Source organism: Rhinopithecus bieti, unplaced genomic scaffold (assembly GCF_001698545.2).
Source record: "Rhinopithecus bieti isolate Rb0 unplaced genomic scaffold, ASM169854v2 scaffold_19722, whole genome shotgun sequence".
Taxonomy (NCBI): Eukaryota; Metazoa; Chordata; class Mammalia; order Primates; family Cercopithecidae; genus Rhinopithecus; species Rhinopithecus bieti.
Window position 1 is genome coordinate 311,710 of NW_016809905.1, and position 23,767 is coordinate 335,476.

A 23,767-nucleotide genomic window follows, 5' to 3' on the forward strand; every position below is an offset into this window, starting at 1 on the left:
TTTTTAGAGACGGAGTCTAGCTCTGTCACCCAGACTGGAGTGCAGTGAGACGATCTTGGCTCACTGCAAGCTCTGCCTCCCAGGTTCACGTCATTCTCCTGCCTCAGTCTCCCAAGTAGCTAGGACTACAGGCGGCCACCACCACGCCTGGCTAATTTTTTGTATTTTTAGTAGAGACAGGGTTTCACCATGTTAGTCAGGATGATCTCGATCTCCTGACCTCGGGATCCACCCACCTCGGCCTCCCAAAGTGCTGGGATTACAGGTGTGAGCCACCACACCCGGCCTAAAACTACCTCACTTTTGTTACCTCACCTTCATTCTTTTCCACTCAAAATTGCTTTGCATTTTTATTCCTTCTGGCCTCCTGTGCACTTATCTCTGAGGAAGAATGCTCTTGCTTCCCTTCCCTCGGTGCTTTTCAGCCCATCTCAGTCCAACCAAGCTGTTAGCCCTTCCAAGAAATTATTTCTGCTTTGCACCTTCACTCTCCCAATTTCTGGCAATATGTAGCAGACAGAGTTAATCCCAGCTCTCTTGCTTGCTCCTCTTGTGGTCTCCGTAAGTTTAGGGTAATAGTTGCCTTCCCCATTTCAAAGTATCATTTTGAGAAAATGAGATAATTTGCATTTGCTAAAGTGCTAAATACTCCTTTAATGACTAAAATGTACTGCGGTGCCCCTGAATCCCAAAGCCTTCTTCTTTTAATCTAGCAATGTTCTTGGCCACTGCCCAGGCTCCCTTTTTCTTCACGGCAGCTTCTTCAAAGCTTGGCTACCCACTGTCTTCCCCTACCTCCTCTCCACCCACTCACTTCTCAATGCTTCGCAACTAGTTTCCGCCGGTGACTGAAACTGAAACTTATCTTTGAGGACTGTGCTATAAATCTGAGGTTTTCTCCTGTCACCAAGGTTTAGATAGTTGGGACCACATTTCACTTTAGCTCCATCATCTCTCAGTCCATCTTCATCTTGGCTATTGGTCAGTCAGTGGCCAAGTCATACCATTTCTACCTATGCAACACATTTTGCATGTGGGTCTGTTTTCTGTATCCAGAGTAACCTGTGAGTTTCTCATTTCCATTCATGCTTTTCTGCCTTCAGTCTTTCTGTTTTCCAATCCATTGTCCACAAGGCCACTACATCAAGCTCCCAGTCACTGCTTTGAGTGATGCTCTTCCTGAGCCTGAACTCCTTTGCTGGCCTGTCATTACCTGCTGGTGAAACCCTTCATCTGACCCCTCCAGGCCTTTAGAATTCAGCCGTGTATGACTTCCCAAGCTCATAGCCCACTATCGCCACCAGAGCCACTGGTCTACACATGTCCTCTACCTTCTTTCCTGAACCTTCTCAACTTTGAAGTGTTCCTTCTCCCTCCCTCTTTGCTTTCAATCAAACTCTGCATTAGATAGGCACATCACCTGAGAGTGTTCCTGCTGTCCTTGCCTGTTTGCAAGGAATTCTTCAGAGCTCCTAGCTCTTTGCTTTCCTTACTAGACACCAACTACTTTCTTCGGAGAATCCTGTGTCCTACTAGACTTGCAGAGGGAACCTGTTTTCTATGTCCTATGAGCTCAGTAATGTTAAGCTGAACATCAAACTCAGCTACTTCCTCAGGGAAGCTTTACAAATGCTCACAATGGCCAGGTGCAGTGGCTCATGCCTGTAATCCCAGCACTTTGGGAAGCTGAGGCAGGCGGATCCCCTGAGGTCGGGAGCTAGAGACCAGCCTGACCAACATGGAGAAACCTTGTCTCCACTAAAACACGAACAAACAAACAAACAAAACACATGCACACAAATGCTCACAATGCTGGATTAAACATTTCTTTCCACCAGATTCTCAGTGAGACTAAGCCATTTTATGGGAAACAGGGAGTCACTTATATACTGGATTCAGAAAACAGTAATGGCATGATTAAAATTAATCCTTGTTTTCCTTCATTAGAGCTACCTCCCATCTGCAGTGGCCCCTCTCACTCTTGGTTTTCCATGTGATAGATTTGAGGCAGGATTTCGTGCTCAACTTGATGTCCACAAATCCCCTCCAGAAAATGTTAGCCTGTAAAGCCACCTGTACTTCTAGGTATATTTACATTTAATGTAGACAAAAGCATTTAAAGGAAGAGGAATGAAGTTTTTTTTCTTTATGGCTATGACTGATTATTTTCTCATTTGGTATTGGGAAGTCCTAAGGGATGCAGGATTTTAGTTCTAATTTTCACAATACAGTGGGTATTACCATTGACCCCATTTTATAGATGAGGAAGTTGAGCCTTTAGAGGTTTAGCAATTTGCCCAAGGTTATATGGCTTATAAGTGGTAGAGCTCCAGTCTGAACCCAATGGTTTAGAAACCATGATTTAATCTATATGCTGCAATCTACTACTTTTGTGGAATGATTTCACAGTTGACTGCGTAGGGTAATTGTTGAAAGGGAGAGTGGTTAGAGGAGTGAGTGGGCAGCAAGCCTTGATATCATCACCCCTCCTTAAGTAATAGAACTTTTAGGAAGTCTGAGTAGGGAAACTCTAGAATTAAGACCAAGAACCTCCAGTTTTCAAAACCATTCTATACCTTATCCATCACCTCCTTTAAGTCATGTAAAGAAAGCAAATTGATTCCTTACCTGAGTCTCCAAGGCCTCAAATCTCAAGGGCTGATTTGGATGCCGGCTGCAGAGTTCAGTGGGTGCAGCTCGTTTCTCAAGCACACTGGGAGGGTGAGTGAGGTAGTCCAGGCCTGAGGATGAAATCGCTGATAGATGCCAGGTGACAGGAAATCAGTAGCTTCCGCTACCTTGGGCTTCGCTCCAATTACCTTGGTTTAACACTTACCATAGCTGAAGGAGGTGCAGAAAAAGTTTCTGCCTTACCAGGTTTCACTTCTTGAAAAAGATCCCAGGGGACTGCCTGGCATGCTCATGTGACCTTAATTAGAAGAACTTCTGCAGCCCCCACCCTATAAGCAGGTGTGGATGGCGGGTCCCTAAGGACAAGAAAGAGTCTAGAAGTTGGTCAAAGATGGACTGTTAGCACTGGATTTTACCTTCCTGCTTCACTTTTAGGGCTGAGTAGGTGGGGAGGAGGCATCCATGCAGAGATTCAAGAATCACTGAGGCTGTACACTTGGGAGCACTATACTTAGGGGTCCTCAAATATTGTCCTCATTTGCTCACACTTAGGTTTCTAATGAACCATGTATATATCTTGTGTCAGATTTAGCAGAAATGGGGCCTAAAAGTATATTTCAGTGCCATAGTACATGTACCCAGCCACTCAAAGCAAGAATTAGCCTCCATATTTGGAGATGTAAATTGAAATAGCACTTTTACCTCTGAACCCACATTTTTCTTCCATCTGTCAAGTTTGCTTGTGTTGCCTCTCTTTTTAGTCTAGTCTGGAGCTGCAGGGTCATCAAGCCCAGTGCTAGATCAAGTAGGGAAATGGAAGAAGTTGGTGGTGTCAGGAGAGTCTAAATATTTGGGATGTGAATCAGAGTTTTGACCAAAGATATTGTCTTCTCTATCCCCCTACAGTATTCAACTTTTATGTTCATATGTGGGATTTTTAATTGCATTTTTATTTCCTTGTTCATTGCTTCATTTTGTTAGAGACACAGAGCTGTAGTTAGGTAATTATTTGTTCGTTTAATCTAAAAGGATGAAATATGGTAGGCAGCTCTGTTGCCTAATTCGAGGTTCATTCCTGTCTCTCTCTTTCATCTCTTCTCTCTTTCTCTTTCTGCCTCTCTTTTTAAATTTAAAATAATTTGGAACCATAGGATTAGATCCACTGGGAAGAAGTAGTTCTGGGGAGGCTGATTGTGGTGTGATATTTAAAAAGATGCCACTTAAAAAAAAAAATCATTGGAGCGGTTCATTAGGGGAACTGGCTACCATTTGAATAGAGAATTTACTTCTTCAAGAATACTCAAGTAAAAGCCGTGCAGTCACCTCTCAGAAATGCTGTAGAGTGAAGGAGAGTGGGAACAGAAGATCCATCATCCATTTAACATTCTAATTGAGGGTCTATGCATATCTGCTGAGATGCTTGAGTGGTTGGTGATGAGAGGACAGTTACCTAGGGTCTGAGTTGTGGATGATTTGAGGTTTGAGTCCTGGATGGGTGGGGTGATTAGAGGCATGTGCCTTCATTTTAGTTGGCGTGGGAACAGGGTCAGGACTTGGCAAATGTATGGCAGCAAAGGGACTTGAGTTGTGGCTGCACAACCTGGTCTTTTGCCTCCTTTTCTCTGTTTGAGCCCTGTATTTCCCCAGTCAGTCTCAGGTTATTTGCTGCTTTGTGGCCAATAAGATAACTTAGGTGGCTCTGTGTATGATTCTTCCCACATAAACTTGAATTTGAATTTGTATGAGTACATAAACATTTACTTGTCTTTGGTGATTTAAATGATCAACATTTTAGTGCGTGAGTGTGTTGAAATTCTCACTACAATTTGGATTTGTCAGTTAGCACCTTTGGTGTATCACCATCACTCTTCCCCCAAGGCGTGAGAATATTTTATTAGGTTGATAACATATTTAAAATATTTCTCTTTGAATTAAGCCTATTTTCATTATCTAGTAACCTTGCTTCCAAAAGACAATCTTAAAGTCTACATAAAAGTGTGCCAACTTTTATTCAGTTCGTATTTTCCTGACGTGAATTTCCTTTTTACTCTCTGTACGTCCTAGCACTCCAATTTTTTAAATCATTGCCCTCTATATGAAAACTGTATGCTACATCATAATTATTTGTGTCTTGCCTTAATCAGCCATTGTCTCCTTGTCCCTTGAAAGCAGGGTCAGTTTTTGTGATTGCCGTGTTCCTGGCAATGCTGAGGAAGAATGGTTCTGTTTGGCTCTTTCTTTCACCCAGGTGATTGTCCCCAGGCTCTCCAATATTAAGAAGTAACATTATGCCATGTTCCCAACTGCTCTGCAAGGCCCTGGCACCCAGAATTATCTGCTTTTGGAGGGTTTTGGTGTCAGAGAATTGGTAAAGGAGACACAGGGCTCGTCAGAGGTGAGGCTAAAGATCTAATTGCAAATAGGACTTGGTTACAGGTCAGAAAATCCCATTGCTGCACTTATAAATAATTCATACTAAGGAAAATGTAAATTGAAGTACTTAAGAACTTTATAGTTTACAGGGTCTTCTTTCTATTCTAAGGGACTACTTTACATTTGGAACAGCTAGGATGGTATTATTAATTAAATAATTACTTTTATGTCAAGAATTGTCCACATAAAAACCTTACCCCACATATAATATTGATTCTGTTTTATAATCGTGGAAACTAAAGTTCAGGAAATGGAGGAAGCCATTCCCAAGTTGCAAAGCTGGTAAATGGTAAAATAAGTGATGTTTAGAGCAAGAAAATCTCAATTATAAATTTTAAAAGCTACCATTTACTAAGTGATTTTTAAGTTCCAGGCACTGATAAACTCACTTTCCACGTTTCATTGAAAGTTCATGATTTGCTTTAATGCGACCCCCAGAGCAAATGCCAGAGAAAAGGCAAGTAGGCAAGGCAAAAAAACTTTATTTACAAGCCAATGTGAAGGAGGGAGCGAGGTTCACCGGTCTCCGGTGGTGGAGGCCGACGAAGTCACTCCAGCGTTCTCGGGCGAGGTTCCTAGGTCCGCACAGGAGCAGGGGCCAAGGAAGTTCGCACCGGCGTTCTCGGACGAGGTTCCCGGGCCCCGCGCACGAGGAGGGGCCGAGGAAGTTCGCTCAGCGCGCCCGCCGGGAGCGGCTTTTATGTCCTGGGCCCAGGAGTGGGAGGGCAGTTGGGCGGGACAGTAGGCCGGGTCGGGGCGGAGTCAGTAAGAGGCGTGGCTGAGGCGGGTTTCCGGTTTTCTCCCGTCGGCAGGTCGGTTGCGCCTGTTGAAGTCGACCCATGTCTTTCCGGCGTGCGGGAAAGTCGAAGGCCTGAAGAACCCAGAACTCGCGCCATCTTGTTTGCCTCCGTTTGTCAAAACAGTTCACAGGTAAAAACCCAATTAGGTAGAATATGCCATTAATATCCTAAAATTTTAAGCCCACAAAGATTAATTTGTTCAAGTGACACAGCTTTAAATGGCAAAACATTTATTATTATTCGTTTTAAGATATAAAAATGTCTGATGTGGCCGGGCGCGGTGGCTCAAGCCTGTAATCCCAGCACTTTGGGAGGCCGAGACGGGCGGATCACGAGGTCAGGAGATGGAGACCATCCTGGCTAACATGATGAAACCCCGTCTCTACTAAAAAATACAAAAAAAACTAGCCAGGCGACGTGGCGGGCGCCTGTAGTCCCAGCTGCTTGGGAGGCTGAGGCAGGAGAATGGCGTAAACCCAGGAGGCCGAGCTTGCAGTGAGCTGAGACCCGGCCACTGCACTCCAGCCTGGGCGACAGAGCCAGACTCCGTCTCAAAAAAAAAAAAAATGTGTGATGTACTCCCGTGTGCAGATTACTGAATCACTCCCTTTGCTTTTGTGATGTGGGAATATAGCTGAAGAAAAAAATGCAATTATATGACCTCATAGTTATTGAAAAGAGTTTTTTTCTCTTTTGTACCAGTAAATATGCTGTCATTGGAGACTGATATGTAACAGTAACATTTTTCTGCAGGTGTTGACTACAAAAATATCATTATGTAATAAAAAATTTAATGAAAACAAGATGTTTTGCTTTCTCAATTGTATTTCTCAAAAAATTAAATAATATGTATGAAAAAGTACTTGTAAGAGTGGGACAAAAAACCATGTACCCACAGCCATGATTAGAGATACAAGAATGTCGCTGATACCTTTGAAGGCTCTCCTGTTATCCTTCCCCAAGTCACCCTCTTTATCAGAGCTCGTCATTATGCTGAATTTAGTGTTTATCACTATCTTCCTTTTCATTATATTTTGTCTTTCCACATATGTTTATATTTCACACGACATATTGCTTAGTTTTAGTGTTTTCTAATCATTATTTAGGTAGAATTAATAAGATGTTCTTTTGTGACTTGCTTTTTTTGCTCAACATTAAATGTGTAAAATTCATCTTTGTTGATTTGCTTCAAGTAATTTATTTTTAGCAATATGTGGTCCTCCAGTAGGGAATGTGGTACAATTGATCTGTTCTCTGTCCATGGACATTTGAGGTATTGCAGACAATCCTGCTCTGGAAACATTTGTTCATGTCATATGTTGCACACGTATAAGAATTTCTCTTGTGTATATTAACTAGCAGTGGAATTGTTGGGTGATAAAGCATGTGTATCTTTACCTTTACTAGGGAATTAGTTTTTAAAGTGGTTGTCTTCATTTACACTCATACCATCGTGGTAGGAGAGTTCCTTTCATTCCACAATTACTTAAGAAATTGAATGCTTTTCATATATTAACCTTTGTTTTCTTCTCCTGTGAAATGGCTGTGCATGGCTTTGGACTAAGTTCTCATCAAGTTGTATTTTTCTATTAATGTATAGGAGGATTTTATATATTCTATATCATTAATTTTGTTGGTTATTTCTGTTGCTAAAAGGCTTTGATTTGTAGCTGCTCTTGTCACACTTGTGTAACATTCTTAATAATGACTAAGTGGGTTGTATCAGTTCCTACTGGTACTATTCATGTTCTGGGATCTGTTTAAGAAATTCTTTACTACTTGATGTTGTAAAGAAGTCTTCTATCTTTATTTCTAATAATGTTAATGTTTCTTCTTTCTTTTGTTTTCTAAATTTTATTTTAGGTTCAGGAGTACATGTGCAGATGTGTTATACAGGTAAGTGGCATGTCACGGGGGTTTGATATACAGGTTACTTTGTCACCCAGGTAATAAGCATAGTACCCAATAGTAGTTTTTGATCCTCGCTCTCCTCCCATCCTCCACCCTCAAGTAGGCCCCAGTGCCTGTTGTTCCCTTCTTTGTGTCCATATGTACTCAATGTTTAGCTCCCACTCATAAGTGAGAACACATGCAGTATTTTCTTTTCAGTTCCTGTGTTAGTTTGCTTAGGATGATGGCCTCCAGCTTCATCTATGTTGCTGCAAAGGACATGATCTCATTCTTTTCTATGGCTATGCAGTATTCCATGATGTATATGTACTACATTTTCTTTATTGAGTCTACTGTTGATGGACATTTAGGTTGATTCCATGTTTTTGCTATTGCAAATAGTGCTGCAGTGAACATACAGGTGCATATGTGTTTATGGTAGAACGATTTATATTCCTTTGGGTATGTACCCAGTAATGGGGTTGCTGGGTTGAATAGTAATTCTGCTGTGAGTTCTTTAAGAAATTGCCAAACTGCTTTTTTTTTTACAGTGGCAGAACTAATTTACATTCCCCCCCCCCCCCGCAGTGTATAAGCATTCTCTTTTCTCCACAACTTGCATCTACTATTTTTTGACTTCAAGACAACATTTAAACCTAGTTCTGACTTACAAGCCCAAGACTGCACCCTTAAATATATCTCAAGCCTCACACATCTGTACATCATTCAGTTGCCAAGTATTTTTCATCAGAACCTAACTTCACTGGAAGTAAAAAAACTTACTTATTTTTCCTGCCGTGTTGGATCCCTCACCTTCACACATGCACCTATAACCTAAGCTGCTTCCAGCAAATAGCAGAAATGAAAGCCCGTTACTTAGTTTTTTGAGTCTGCTGAGTTTTTTTCTATACCATAAACAACATAGGATTATGGGATTTGAAGTTAGGGACCTTGACTCAAATCCTCTTTCTAAATCACACTCCTTTTGTGTTTCAGAAAAACTAACCACTTTGAGCTTCAATTTTTATGACTATGACAAAAGACATACCTACCCTGAGGGCTGTCAGGACAAGTGAGATGATACAGGTAAGACCTCTAATGCTTAGGAGATATTCAGCCAGTGAGAGGCAATACTGTATAATGTAGTGGTCCTCAAAGTGTGGTCTGGAATTTCCTGGGGTCCCTGAGACGTTTGTAGGTGCTCTCTAACTTCAAAACTATTTTTATAATGACACTAAGACCTTATTTCTCTTTTCACAAGTTTATAGTGGTATACTCCATAGGCTACAGAACATGAGATATCATAACAGATTGAATGCAAAAGCTGTTAAGAGAACCCAGAGGAAAATAGTCCCTTCCGAACTTTTCTTGGCATTGGAATTAAGACCTTGGATTCTGGATCCAACTGCCTGTTGATATTATGGCTCTGCCATTGCAAACTTCATGACCTTGAGCGAATTATTTACCCGCTCTGTGCTTCAGTTTCCTTTTCTGTAAAATCGGTATAATGATACAATTCACCTCCTAGGATTTTTGTGAGATTAAATGAGTAACACCTATATAATACTTAGAATGATGCCTGGAATATAGTAGTGGTTCCACCAATATTTGCCCTCATGATTTTTACTATTGTTACTATTCTAGTTGATCAGCTCTTCAGCATTGAAGATCTTGCAGCATTAATGTAGAATTTGCGGGCCAAACCATTCCACCAACCAACTCATCTTTCCACACACCATTGGAGTAGGAGCCACTAGGTGGAGTCTCTTAGTGAAATCAGCAGGAGATGTCATCAACCAGAGAAGTTAGATGACTGGGTCACCCCAGGCCTTGGGCTTTGGTTCCTATCTTTGCAACACCACATTGCTGTCCTTTAGCTGAAAGAAGGCATGACTAACAGAGGTGACCACACCAAGGTGACCATTTGATTTGGGGAGAGGGACATATGGCATTGCCAAGAGGCAGAATGTGCTTTATCAGTCAAAATGTCCCCAGAACCCCCTCACTTGAGCCACTCCCCTTTGCTTCAGATAGTTTCCAGCCTTAAGATTCTATGTGTCCTTTGGCTTTTCCTTACAAGCAGAAGTCATTGCTAAATAATATTTTAACACATCTTTATTCCCACAGTGCTAGTCAACAACATTGTTCACAATCACAGTCCTCTGAGTGGCACCCCACAATTGAGAAGGGCAGAGAAATGAATAATTCAATAATGCTGAAAGTCATCAATGCAATCAGAATTCCCTGTAACAGAAGAAGAAAAAAAAACGAAGAGTCATGATGCTAGCAGGGTAATGGTTTTTCTGATTATAGTAACATAGCAATGTCCAGATAATAAAAGCTTCCCCACATATCTCAAGTGTATCTGATGCTTAGGAATCAAATCAGTGAAGGATTATGAGTGTATACATCTATTTTAGTATAGGATAGCATAGCATAGCATAGCATAGCATAGCATAGCATAGCATAGCATAGGATAGCATAGCATAGCATAGCATAGCATAGCATAGCATAAGCATAGCATAGCATAGTATAGCTAGGATAGCATAGCATAGCATAGCATAGCATAGCATAGCATAGCATAGGATAGGATAGCATAGCATAGCATAGCATAGCATAGCATAGCATAGCATAGCATAGCATAGGATAACATGGGATAGCATAGCATAGCATAACATGGGATAGCATAGCATAGCATAGCATAGCATAAGCATAGCATAGCATAGTATAGCTAGGATAGCATAGCATAGCATAGCATAGCATAACATGGGATAGCATAGCATAGCATAGGATAACATAGCATAGGATAGCATAGCATAGCATAGGATAGCATAGCATAGCATAGGATAGCATAGCATAGCATAGCATAGCATAGCATAGCATAGCATAGCATAGCATAGCATAGCATAGCATAGCATAGCATAGCATAGCATAGCATAGCATAGCATAGCATAGCATAGCATAGCATAGCATAGCATAGCATAGCATAGCATAGCATAGCATAGCATAGCATAGCATAGCATAGCATAGCATAGCATAGCATAGCATAGCATAGCATAGCATAGCATAGCATAGCATAGCATAGCATAGCATAGCATAGCATAGCATAGCATAGCATAGCATAGCATAGCATAGCATAGCATAGCATAGCATAGCATAGCATAGCATAGCATAGCATAGCATAGCATAGCATAGCATAGCATAGCATAGCATAGCATAGCATAGCATAGCATAGCATAGCATAGCATAGCATAGCATAGCATAGCATAGCATAGTATAGCTAGGATAACATAGCATAGCATAGCATAGCATAGCATGGGATAGCATAGCATAGCATAGTGTAGCGTAGGATAGCATAGCGTAGCATAGCATAGCATAGCATAGCATAGCATAGCATGGGATAGCATAGCATAGCATAGTGTAGCGTAGGATAGCATAGCGTAGCATAGCATAGCATAGCATAGCATAGCATAGCATGGGATAGCATAGCATAGCATAGTGTAGCGTAGGATAGCATAGCATAGCATAGCATAGCATAGCATAGCATAGCATAGCATGGGATAGCATAGCATAGCATAGTGTAGCGTAGGATAGCATAGCGTAGCATAGCATAGCATAGCATAGCATAGCATAGCATGGGATAGCATAGCATAGCATAGTGTAGCGTAGGATAGCATAGCATAGCATAGCATAGCATAGCATAGCATAGCATAGCATGGGATAGCATAGCATAGCATAGTGTAGCGTAGGATAGCATAGCGTAGCATAGCATAGCATAGCATAGCATAGCATAGCATGGGATAGCATAGCATAGCATAGTGTAGCGTAGGATAGCATAGCATAGCATAGCATAGCATAGCATAGCATAGCATAGCATGGGATAGCATAGCATAGCATAGTGTAGCGTAGGATAGCATAGCGTAGCATAGCATAGCATAGCATAGCATAGCATAGCATGGGATAGCATAGCATAGCATAGTGTAGCGTAGGATAGCATAGCATAGCATAGCATAGCATAGCATAGCATAGCATAGCATGGGATAGCATAGCATAGCATAGTGTAGCGTAGGATAGCATAGCATAGCATAGCATAGCATAGCATAGCATAGCATAGCATGGGATAGCATAGCATAGCATAGTGTAGCGTAGGATAGCATAGCATAGCATAGCATAGCATAGCATAGCATAGCATAGCATGGGATAGCATAGCATAGCATAGTGTAGCGTAGGATAGCATAGCATAGCATAGCATAGCATAGCATAGCATAGCATAGCATGGGATAGCATAGCATAGCATAGTGTAGCGTAGGATAGCATAGCATAGCATAGCATAGCATAGCATAGCATAGCATAGCATGGGATAGCATAGCATAGCATAGTGTAGCGTAGGATAGCATAGCATAGCATAGCATAGCATAGAATAGCATAGCATAGCATGGGATAGCATAGCATAGCATAGTGTAGCGTAGGATAGCATAGCGTAGCATAGCATAGCATAGCATAGAATAGCATAGCATAGCAGGACATATCTTTTTAGAGAAAGGCATATAAAATAATACACTTGATTTATGTATGTAGGAAATAGTCCATTTTATAAATGCATAAAATGCAAAGAAATGCATATATAAAAGGTGGTCTAATGAAGGGGAAAGAAAGAAGGTGAAGAAACAGGAAAAGAATTAAAATAGAAAAGAAAAGAGGGAAAAAAGAAAACTATTGGCTCAGAAGAAGAGAAAGCAAAAGAGACATAAGAAGCATAGGCTAGTACTTCCACCGTTTTTTTGTTTGTTTTGTCTTTTTTTTTTTTTTTTGAGATGGAGTTTCACTCTTATCACCCAGGCTGGAGTACAATGGCAAGATCTCGGCTCACTGCAGCCTCCAACTCCCAGGTTCAAATGATTCTCCTGCCTCAGCCTTCCGAGTAGCTGGGATTACAGATGCCCACCACCACACCGGGCTAGTTTTTGTATTTTTAGTAGAGACGGGGTTTCACCATATTGGTCAGGCTGAACTCCTGACCTCAGGTGATCTGCCTGCCTTGGCCTCCCAAAGTGCTCTGATTACAGGCATGAGCCACCATGGCCTGGCCCCAGCTGTGCTTTTTTCAATCATGGCAAAAGACCTTCAAAATGTTTTGTATTTTGGCACTATGAGCATAAATAGAGATGCATATCTTGTTGGTAGCCCAGAGGCTGCACACCTGCACTTACCAGTTAAAGTTTGCAGTCTTCTGAGAGCTTTACTTTATACTCAGGTTGCAAAGGTTAATATGGTTAACATCCTCTCCTAAAGCCTTATTTGTCTACTATATTTTAACTGTAGGTTGAGTAGCTGTTTTAGAGCCACATGGTTTTTAATGGCCACATAATAGTTCATGGTGTAGTTTGTCACCATTCATTTATTCTTTTGTGACAGGAACTGACTGATTTCCTCTTTCTTTCTTTCTTTTTTTTTTTTGTTTTGTTTTACCACTCTGAACAATGCTGCAATAGCATTCTTGTACATGTACCCTTATATAGGTGGTTTAATTGCTGTAGAGCTAGACATCTGGGTCTGTTTATCATTCAGGTAAGTAAATGTCTCCTTGCTTCCCAAAATGGCAGTGACATTGCCATTCATTGTTAAATTAATTGACCTTTCCCTGACTGTTAGTGAATTGGAGCATTATCGTATGTTTGGCCATCATAGTTTCCTTTTTGTAAATTCCTTCCTCATATTCTTTATCTTTTAAAAATTTTGTTCTTGACTTTTCTTGTCAGTTATATGCACTCTGTATATAAAAACATGAAAATGTTGCTGTTATCTGCTTTAAAACTATATTTTCCATTTTAACTATAGCAAAGTTTGTATATAAAGAAGTCTATTTTAGCTGGTTGTGGCAGCTCATGCCAGTAATCCTAGCACTTTGGGAGCCCGAGGCGGGTGGATTGCCTGAGTTCAGGAGTTCGAGACCAGCCTGGGCATCATGGTGAAACTCTGTCTCTACCAAAATACAAAAAATTAGCTGGGCATGGCGGCATGTGCCTATAATCCCAGCGACTCGGGAGGCCAAGACAGGAGAATCGCTGGAACCTGGGAGACAGAGGTTGCAGTAGGCCGAGATCACGTCACTGCACTCCAACCTGGGCAACACAGCGAGACTCCATCTCAAAAAAATAAAATAAAATAAATTAAGAAGTGTATTTTATCTCTTTTTCTTTCCACGTCAAGATATATCACATTTTTATCACCCCAGTGATAAAATGTGTCCCTTCCCAATCAATCCTCTTGTGTCCCTTCCCAATCAATCCTCCCACCCCACTGACAGCCACACTTCTGATTTCTAGTATCATGTAAATTTACCTGTTTAGTTTTTATCTGAAATTGTTTGCCTCAATATAACAAATTGAAATTCGTTCATGCTCCTCTGTGTGTCAGTAGGTTGTTCTTTTATATTGCTGAGAAGTATTCTACTATTTGAATAATTAACTTGTTTTAGCCATTCTGTTGTTGATAGAAATTTGAATTCCTTACCAGATTGACTATAATGAATAGGACTGCTATAAACATTTTTGTATGTATCATGAGACATCAAGTAGGTGTATGATTAACTTTGTTAAAAACCACCAAATAGTTTCCCGAGGTGGTTGAACCACTTTCCACTTTCCATTTCCACCAAAAGGGTCTAAGAGTTCCAGTTGCTTCACATTCCTTCCAACACCCGGTATTGCCGGTCCTTTTAATTAAAATGATTCTGGTGTGTGTGGAGTAGTGTCTTATTGTGATTTTAATTTGCATTTATGTGATGATTAATAATGTTGACCACGTTCCCACATGCTCACTAGCCATTTATCTATCTTTGTGAAGTACTTGCTCAAGTCTTACTCTTTTTTTGGCCTTTTTATTACTGATTTTCAGGAGTGTTTAATATATTCTGGATGTGGGTCTTTTGTGAGAGAGATATCATAGAGAGAGAAAGAGGAAATTTTCTCCCTTTCTGTGCTTTGGTAGTCCATTTTATTTATTTTATTTTTCCCCTATGGTTAGTCCATTTTATGTTCTATCTAAGAAAGCTTTATCTACTCCCATGGTCATGAAGATATTCTCCTAAGTTCCCTGCAGCCCATACCCTCAAGCTTTATAGTTTAGGATTTCACATATAGGTGTATCACTGATTGATGTTTGAATGTGAAATCAATTGTGTACTTCTGGTATCCACTGACTTGGCCATGGTTTATTATCATATATAATGCTGAATTTGATTTTTTAATATTTTATTTCAGATTTCTTCACGAAGTTTACAAGATAGAATTACCTGTAATTTTTAAATATTTTATAATGTCATTATCATGTTTTCATGTCAAACTTGTGACAGCCTCACACAAATATTTGTGAGTTGAAAAGTCAACTGAAAGTATTCAGTTTGCTGGTGTTTCTTTTCTAAATGTTTGGAAGAATTAGTCTACTCCTGCAGGGCTTTGCTTTTTCTTTTTAGAGAGAAAGTTTTAAATTATGTATTTGATTTTTTATTAGATATAAGACCAGTTGGATATATACATTTTTTCCTGTGTCAGTCATGGCAGGTGGTTTTGCATAGTTTATAAGGAATTTGTCAATTTCATCTAAAGCATCAAGTAATTTTTATGTTAATAATTTCCTCATATATTCTTGGCTATTGTATTTATAGTGATACACCTTCATTTCTGATAATGATAGTTTGTATTTTCTCTTTTTTCTTTTTAAATATCTAGGAGTTTACCAATTTTATTAGTTTTTCAAACATCCATATTTAGCTTTATCTTGTCTATTGTTTGTGTTGTATTTCATTAGTTTTTATCTCTATTCTTTGTTATCTCTATTATAGAATACTATATCTCAATTCTTTCATTTTCTTTATGTTTAATTTTTTAATCTAACTCCTTGGTATGAATATTTAGATAATTTATTTTTAGTCTATTTTCTTTCCCAATACTTGCATTTGAGGTTATAAAATTTCCTCTAAGCATGCTTTAGTTGTATCAATTTATATAAATATTTCTATTATTTTGTTTTTGATGTATTTTTTATTTCTATTGTAAATTCTTTGAGCCTTGTATAACTTAGAATTTCAAAACAGTTTTGGGCCTTTTTTTCCTTTTAAAATTGACATTTAATTCAGTTCCATCGTTTTCAGAGACTATATTGTGTATGATTTTAATCCTTTGAATTTTGTTGAGGCTTGCAGGCTCAGCATATGGCTAATTGTTGAAAATGCTCTAAGTGAAATCATGAAATCTCTCAAATTTGTCAGCTGTTTTTCACTTTCATTGTGGGTTTTTTTGTTTTGTTTTGTTTTGTTTGTTTTTTTGAGACAGAGTCTTTCTCTGTTGCCCAGGCTGGAGTGCAGTGGCGCAGTCTCGGCTCGCTTCAACGTCTGCCTGCCAGATTCAAATGATTCTCCTGCCTTAGCTTCCTGAGTAAGGAAGCTGGGATTAAAGCCACCTGCCACCATGCCCTGCTAATTTTTGTATTTTTAGTAGAGACGATGTTTCACCATGTTGGCCAGCCTGGTCTCGAACTCCTGACCTCAAGTGATCTGCCCCCTCTTGGCCTCCCGAAGTCCTGGGATTACAGGCCTGAGCCATCGTGCCTGGCTATTTCACTTTCATTTCTGAAGAACATTTTCACCAGGCCTAGAATTTTGGATTGGCATTATTTTGTTTTAGCACTTTAAAGATGTCATTCTATTGTCTTCTCACTTCTCACTTCCATCAGTTAGTTAGACAGGAGGAATAAGTTCAAGAGATCCGTTATACAGCGGGGTGCCCATAGTTAATGACAGTCTACTGTATTCTTTTATTTTATTTTACTTTACGTTCTGGGATACATGTGCAGGACATGCAGGTTTGTTACACAGGTATACATGTACCATGGTGGTTTGCTGCACTTATCAACCTGTCATCTAGGTTTTAAGCCCCACATGCATTAGGTATTTGTTCTAATGCTCTCCCTCCTCTTGTCGCACTAACCCCCAACAGGCCTTGGTGTGTGATATTCCCCTCCCTGTGTCCATGTCTTCTCATTGTTCAACTCCCACTTATGAGTGAGAACATGTGGTATTTGGTTTTCTGTTCCTGTGTTAGTTTGCTGAGAATGATGGCTGTTGTATTCTTAAAAGTGCAAAGATAGTGAATGTTAAGTGTTCTCACTGCAAAAGTGATAACTATGGGACGTAATGCCTTTGTCAATTAGATTTAAACATTCCACAATGTATATACGTACTTCAAAATATGTTATATGTGATAAATACATATGATTTTTATCTGTCAATTAAAAATGTCAGTTGACAGTATTATGTAGTTATTGGGTGTAGTGTTTGTTCTATATATGACATTTAGGTCAATTTTATCAATTGTGTTCAAAATCCTATAATTTTGTGGTCTGTCTACATTCTTTCAGTTGCTGAGAAATGTGTGCTAAAATTTCTTATGATGATTTTAGTTTTCTCTAGTCATGATTTTCAGCTGAATTAGCTTTTCCTTTTGGCTTTGAGTTGTTACGAGGAGCATTCAAACCCAGAAATGTAATATTTCTCTTGTCGATTGACCCTTTTATTACCGAAAGTCCTCTATTATACGTTTAGTAAATGCTTCTTGCCTTAAATCTGTTTGTTTGCTACTAGTGTAGCTGTTTCTTGTAAACAGAATGCAGTCGTGTTTTGTTTTGTTTTTTTAACTTTTATTTACTGGGATCATCTTTTTAAAAAATTTAAATTTTTTAATTTTCTATTTTTATGGGTACATAATAGTTTTACATAGAAAATCTTCAATTTCACTTTCTATGATTTTATATTCCCTGAGGTATTTTAAAGTTTATCATTTATTTCTTAAAACATGATAAATACTGTGGTTTAAAATCTCTTCTAATATACTTAGTATCAGAAGTTTGTGGGTGCTATTGTTTTTGCTATATTCTGTTTCTATTAGTTGTCATTTGCGTTGTCTTATTTCTTTTTATGCCTCTTTTGAGTGCGTACTGTTAATTTTCAATGGAAAATTTGATGGGAATTTATTGAGATTAATGAACGTTTTTCCCCTAGATAGACTTCGGTTTTGCTTCTGCCACGTACCAGGGGCACCACATACCAAGACCAAATTCAGGTATTCTTGCCTCACCCAGTTTATGCCCAGCAAAGGTCAGTGGGGATCGGGGTGTGCAAGGAGGTTGTCAAGGGGTTTGGCCTGTGACCACACTTCTCAAATACTTCTTCTTTTTAAACTGTTCAGCAACTCTCCTTTGCTGTTTGGGGGCAGGGTACTTTGTATATCTTTTGGTCCTTACCTGAAGAGCGTCGTAGCCTCTCAAAGACCTAGTTTCATATGGAGAAAATCTCTTTTAAGTCTTTATATCTTGAATGGACGTGAAACTTTGACTTCTTTCTCTTTCAGTCCACATGGACCAGGGATTGGATTGCAAATCAGCATCACTGGCAAGTGGGTCTGAAGACATGAGCAGCTTTCATGCTCTTCAGAATTCCACTTGCAAATTTCAGGTTGCAGGCTTTCCTCTACAAATTGGTTTAGTAGTTCCAGCTGACCTTTCAGCTTTTTAACGCCTTTAAGGTTGTTTTGGGCCGGGCGCGGTGGCCCAAGCCTGTAATCCCAGCACTTTGGGAGGCCGAGACGGGCGGATCACGAGGTCAGGAGATCGAGACCATCCTGGCTAACGCGGTGAAACCTCCGTCTCTACTAAAAAAATACAAAAAAAACTAGCCGGGCGAGGTGGCGGGCACCTGTAGTCCCAGCTACTCTGGAGGCTGAGGCAGGAGAATGGCGTGAACCCGGGAGGCGGAGCTTGCAGTGAGCTGAGATCCGGCCACTGCACTCCAGCCCGGGCGACAGAGCGAGACTCCGTCTCAAAAAATAAAAAAAGGTTGTTTTGTTTTTTTTTTTAATAAAAAACTTCTGTTTTCAGAGAAGAGTTGATTCACGTAGCCATACTTAACCATTACCTAAATCAGTCTCCCTGTTTTCTGCACTTTGGTCCTGCTTTCTGTGGACCTGGTGTATTCAAATGTTAAGTATTTCTTGGGCTTTGCCTTAAGAAGTATCTTCTAATATGACCCCCCCCTTTGCCTTAGATGGTGGGTTTTCAATTTCCTCAGCAATTTTTGATGGATTTGGTAACTCTCTGTTTCTCTCCATGTGGATCAAACCTTTTACATTCTTTTACTCTAATCTTAGTGGTATTTTGGAAGCAGCTAAAATAAATGCCCCTTTTCAATCTTATCATGCTTTATCAGAAGTTCAGCCCGTTAAAACCAAATCAAGAACTGTAAAAACACGCCACTGTGATTCTAATGTACATATAGGACTATAAACTACAGCCATACCGCTGTACCTTTTTTTTTTTAGTGTATCATTTTATATTTGTATTATACTGATTTGTGTATATGTTTTATCTCTTGTGCTCCTGTGAATTCCTAAAGGTGGGAGTTATAATGGGTTTATTTTTTCTCTTCCACAATGCCTGGTATAATATCTATCAAATATTATGGATTTCATAAATGTTTGTCAATAAAAGACAGGACATGGGTGTCCACAACATGATCTGAATGGTGCTGATTGAGTGCTAATAAATATTTTCTATTAAGCCCTTTACTTCTCACTCTATAAATGCAACATACTTACCATGAACAGGACAGTAACAGCATTACAATGACTATTTTGGTGAGAATAACCACAGATGTAGTTTTGATCTAGCATGAAACCAAATGTGAGGAGAATGATTCCAGCTATTGCTCCCAGGGCACTAAGGAAATTCATTATTCGGGTCAGTATTATCTGAAATAGAATAAGAACATAACAATGTGACTCGGGCCCAGCCCGTACTACAAACAAAGCAACGAGTGCAGAGAATGGAGAGCAGGATTTTAGTCACAGCATCTTAATGGCACGAGGCAGCTCTGTGATCCTATGCGAATTGCTTCACATCTTTGGGCTTCAGGCCCTCATCTACACAATGAGGGGATCCTGTGAACTTTTAATAACCTTCCCATTCCCCATATTCTATGCCTCAATTAACTCTCATTCAGTTGGGAGGAAAGGTGTGCCTGTAACGATTGCATTTTGATTCTCTGGTGAAAGTCATGGTCTATTTACATTTTTGTTTTCAGACTCCTATATTTAATTAAATGCTGCACTTCTTTGCCGTTTTTAATTTCTCCCTAAAATGACAAACTAAGGATTTTCAGTCCTTTTCTAAAATCATGTATTGGCATAGTAATATTTTATGTCTTCAATTCTTTGAGTAAAGTAAAAATATTCTACTTACAATTTATCTATACCTTTACATTCACTAGCACCGTATTCTTTATTTTGAGATTCTGTTTATGGTTTAATTAGATTGTCTACAGTTTGCCTTTCATATGAGTCAAAGTAGTGCCTGTCAAAGTGCCTGGAATGTTGTAAATACCCAGAAAACAAAAAAGAATGAATAAGTAACTGGAATATTGAAATAATTCTACCATTAATTGACTGGGAATTTGGACAAGTTATTTAACGATTGTAAACCTCAGTGCCTTCATACACAAAATAAGAGCTAAACTAGATGACCAGAGAAACTTACTCCTCTGGCGTACTGGGTTATAATTCTAGGAAAACAGGAAGCAAATGCTGTTTATTGGTATCAATACTTGATAGTTTGTGGAATTATGGTGACTTAATGATTTTACAAACTTTCTTCAAGGCCAGGGTAAATTATTTGAAAGTTATATATTTTTAATAAAGTGGAAATAGTGAAAATGTAACTCATTACTCTTTTGTGTGTGTGTGTGTGTGTGTGTGTGTGTGTGTGTGTGTGGTAGAGTCTTGTTCCATTGCCCGGGCTGGAGTGCAGTGGCATGATCTCAACTCACTGCAACCTCCGCCTCTCGGGTACAAGCAATTCTCCTGCCTCAGCTTCCCGAGTGGCTGGACTACAGGTGTGTGCCACCACACCTGGCTAATTTTGTATTTTTAGTAGAGATGGGGTTTCACCATGTTGGCCAGGCTGGTCTTGCACTCCTGACCTCGTGATCCACCCGCCTCGGCCTCCCAAAGTGCTGGGATTACAGGCGTGAGCCACCATGCCTGGCTACAAAATATGTTTTTAATAAAGTAGAAATATAACTCACCAGAGTTTCTGTGGTTTTTCTTTTCAGTGCAATTAGGAAGGCTCCAGAATTAATGAACTGTTAAGAGGAATAAATATGTTAATGATGATGGCCATGTTTAGCTGATGTCGAGTTCTTACAGAATAGACCTCTATGCAATTCTTTTACATGCCTGCCTTGTAAGTTTGCACACTCCTCAGGGCAGTGAGAAGGGTAAGTTGCTTTATATGACTTTCTGCAAATAGAATAGTGGATGAAACACTGGTCTGGAAATCCGCTTTAGCCCTATTTATTTGAACATGAACATTTTATTTTTTAACCATACAGGGCTTTGGTTTGCTCATCCATGTTCCTTTTATAGCTATTGTGAACTCAGCTTTGATCTCATGACAAAGGGATGTCAAGTCAGTTTATAATCATTAAGATCAGATTCCATCTTACTATAATCCAGTGTATTCTCTTGGATGGGAACATAAGGTGGGGTTGGGGTGAATGTGCTGGTAGTTCTTAAAAATCTCCAAGATCTTTCTTGGAAGTGGGTCACACGTGGTAGCATTGTTGTCTAGTGGAAATTTCAAATCTGATTACAGCACATCCATGTTTACATTTCTAGCCCCTTCATGGGCATTTTGCAGCCTCATCCCTCCACCGTCACTCCCCGTGCTGAACTCTTATAGTTCACATAATAGAAAATGCTCTCCCATACCTTCAGCCTTTGCTCATTTTTCTCTCTTGGCATGCAACAAGGCATCTCTAATCCTTACCCTCAGGCATCCCAACTCCCATCTTCTGTGTGTGTCCTCACCTGATTAACTATTCACCCTTTAAAACTCGTTCAAGCTGGAAATGTCTCTGGGCATTGTCCCCTCTGTTTTGTTGGTGCCTTTCCTATGGAGGCAGCCTCTGTGTCTATTCTCCCTCATCACACCCTATGTTACTTGTCTGACTCCTCACTCAACTGAGGCCTTGAGCTCAGGGACTGCTGTCTTTTCCCTGAATCCATTGCCCTGCCCATGCTCTGGCACTAAATTAGGTCCTAAGTTAATGTTTATTGATTGTTACTAAGTTGGGTTTAATAAATACCTCTCTGCAGCTTAAAAGGTATATCTGAGAAACCCTTCCCACTGCACTTCTGTAAAGAATAAATTCCTCCTTCCTCTCTGCCTGCATAAGCACTTCCTGCACCTCTGTGATAGTATTTACCACACTGCCTTGAAGTGATCTGTTTACATGCTTTCTTGCTAGACTGAGAGGCCTTTGGGGGAGAGGCTCATTGCCTTTCTCTGTGTATCTGGCTTATAATAGATGGTAACTAATTTTGAATGAATGAATAGCCAAATAAACAACTTCAAGCCTCAAAAGAAATATTCCCAAAGGAGCTTCAAGACCTAATGATAAAATATCAGTGACTGTGATGAACAAATGGGGAAATCATTTCAACAAGGTTAGTTTTTTGCACTTTTGAAAGCATATCATACAACTAGATCTAGCTTATTTAATTGCAAATAATTCCCTAACATCCTGGTTGGCATGGCTTCAAATTGAACTTGATTGACTATACTCACCAAAACAGAGCCCCAGAATGGATATCCTGAGAGAAATATAAAGGGAAACCTTGGATATGGTTTTAACAAGGTGAAAAGGAAGATAACTCCAAAAGAAAAGGTCATAATTCCAAACAGGATCTGGATAGTCTGCAAATAGAGGAAAAAGTCATGGTGAGGAAAAGCCAAGTGATAGTTTCCCTTCTGTTTAGAAGATTTTCTTTTGGTTAAAAGGATTTGGCAATTACTCTCTTTGATAATTAGGGGAAGAATAATAGAAGTCCCTTTGTGATGCTCCTGGGTACTTTCTGAATTCCTCTATATGGTATTTGGTGAGGGGTAAAATGATCTAAATCAGTGCTCGTGAAAATGTGATCCATGGATTGGCAACATCAGGATCACTTGGGAGCCTGAAATGTGAACTATCAGGCCCTATCCCATACTTACCGAACAGTCTCCAGGTGAGGCTGGGAAATCTGTGTCTTCATAAGCTCTTCAGCTCTTTAGCCCGTAAATATGAATGTTTGAGAAACACTGAATTATAAATGAGTATACCAGGCTGGCCTCAAGCAGAAATGACCTGGAGATGGCCAATTCTCTGAGCCTGTGGAGGTATTGTCACACTCTCAGGCCCAGAGGACTCCCCATCTCTTTGGGTTTTTCGGGTTTTTTTTTTTTTTTTTCTCTCTCCCTCTCTGAGTCACTCTTATGATGCACTGTGACACCAGGCAGTGGTTTGACAAGTGCTGGGGAAGACTAATGAGGACAACATACAAAAATGGAAGGTGTACAACGTGTGAGTCTATGTGCTCTGCTCTCTTCTTCTCAGCCCACCTTCTCAGTCTGAGGAATCTCATTTACTGCCATAGCAACTATCACTTTTTAAGTAAGTGAGTCCTAAATGATAGCATGTTTTTGTCAAGTCCAGACCTATGTGATTCGTTCTTGTCAAACATCCTCTCTCAAATGTCCCACTAACACTCTATATTCACATATTCTTAAAGAAGAATTGGAATGGGCTCCTACCTTCAAACATGTGCCAAGAGATAATTTTCCTGGCCTTTCCCCTGCCTCAGTAGAATATACATAGGGGCAAGTCTTACTTACCCCTATGATTTTCATTTTTGTAGCAAATAATTTTTGCAAGGGGCTTTGAGTCGAAAAGGTCGTGGTTGAAAGTTCTGTGGATTCATATTCTGGAGCAATGATTTCTGGAGGAAATACCAGAAACACCGGACTGTGTGCGGTGCTTGAATCCATGATGGTGTCGGTGAAAATCTGAAAGGAGATTATTTAGTTGGTACTTCAGCCTCGACCATGTTCTTGTCTTGTGCTGAGGCTGCCTGGAGCACTGGAAT

At 39.8% G+C, this 23,767-nt stretch overlaps 2 protein-coding genes and 1 long non-coding RNA gene across 4 annotated transcripts in view; 1 reads left to right on the forward strand and 2 right to left on the reverse strand.

Annotated features, from left to right (window-relative positions):
- Positions 1 to 2,764, reverse strand: part of MS4A1 (membrane spanning 4-domains A1) — a 17,786-nt gene extending 15,022 nt beyond the window's left edge. The window contains exon 1 of one of the 2 annotated variants that reach the window (XM_017890828.1): positions 2,629 to 2,764. The gene's annotated coding sequence lies outside the window, so the exon portion shown is untranslated. The remainder of the gene's footprint in view (positions 1 to 2,628) is intronic. The other variant, XM_017890829.1, reaches the window with a different exon arrangement.
- A 4,959-nt stretch (positions 2,765 to 7,723) lies between these two features.
- On the forward strand, positions 7,724 to 9,961 carry LOC108541341 (uncharacterized). Its single transcript, XR_001888939.1, has 3 exons — positions 7,724 to 7,760; positions 8,751 to 8,840; positions 9,882 to 9,961. It is a non-coding gene; the product is annotated as an uncharacterized LOC108541341 (long non-coding RNA).
- On the reverse strand, positions 9,855 to 23,767 carry MS4A5 (membrane spanning 4-domains A5). The gene is made up of 5 exons (XM_017890835.1): positions 23,517 to 23,767; positions 22,431 to 22,559; positions 20,887 to 20,943; positions 19,403 to 19,555; positions 9,855 to 9,998 (listed from the first exon to the last, which is right to left on the reverse strand). Exons 1-5 carry the CDS (start codon positions 23,667 to 23,669, stop codon positions 9,888 to 9,890), a joined length of 603 nt encoding a protein of 200 aa, XP_017746324.1. The 5' UTR covers positions 23,670 to 23,767; the 3' UTR covers positions 9,855 to 9,887.

Coding starts and splice junctions, on each gene's coding strand:
- MS4A5 (XM_017890835.1), bottom strand. CDS start 23,669: ATGGATTCAAGCACCGCACACAGTCCGGTGTTTCTGGTATTTCCTCCA. Junction 20,944..22,430: donor CATTCTGGGGCTCTGTTTTG/GTGAGTATAGTC, acceptor TCCTCTTAACAG/TTCATTAATTCTGGAGCCTT. Junction 19,556..20,886: donor GAAAAACCACAGAAACTCTG/GTGAGTTATATT, acceptor ATTCTATTTCAG/ATAATACTGACCCGAATAAT.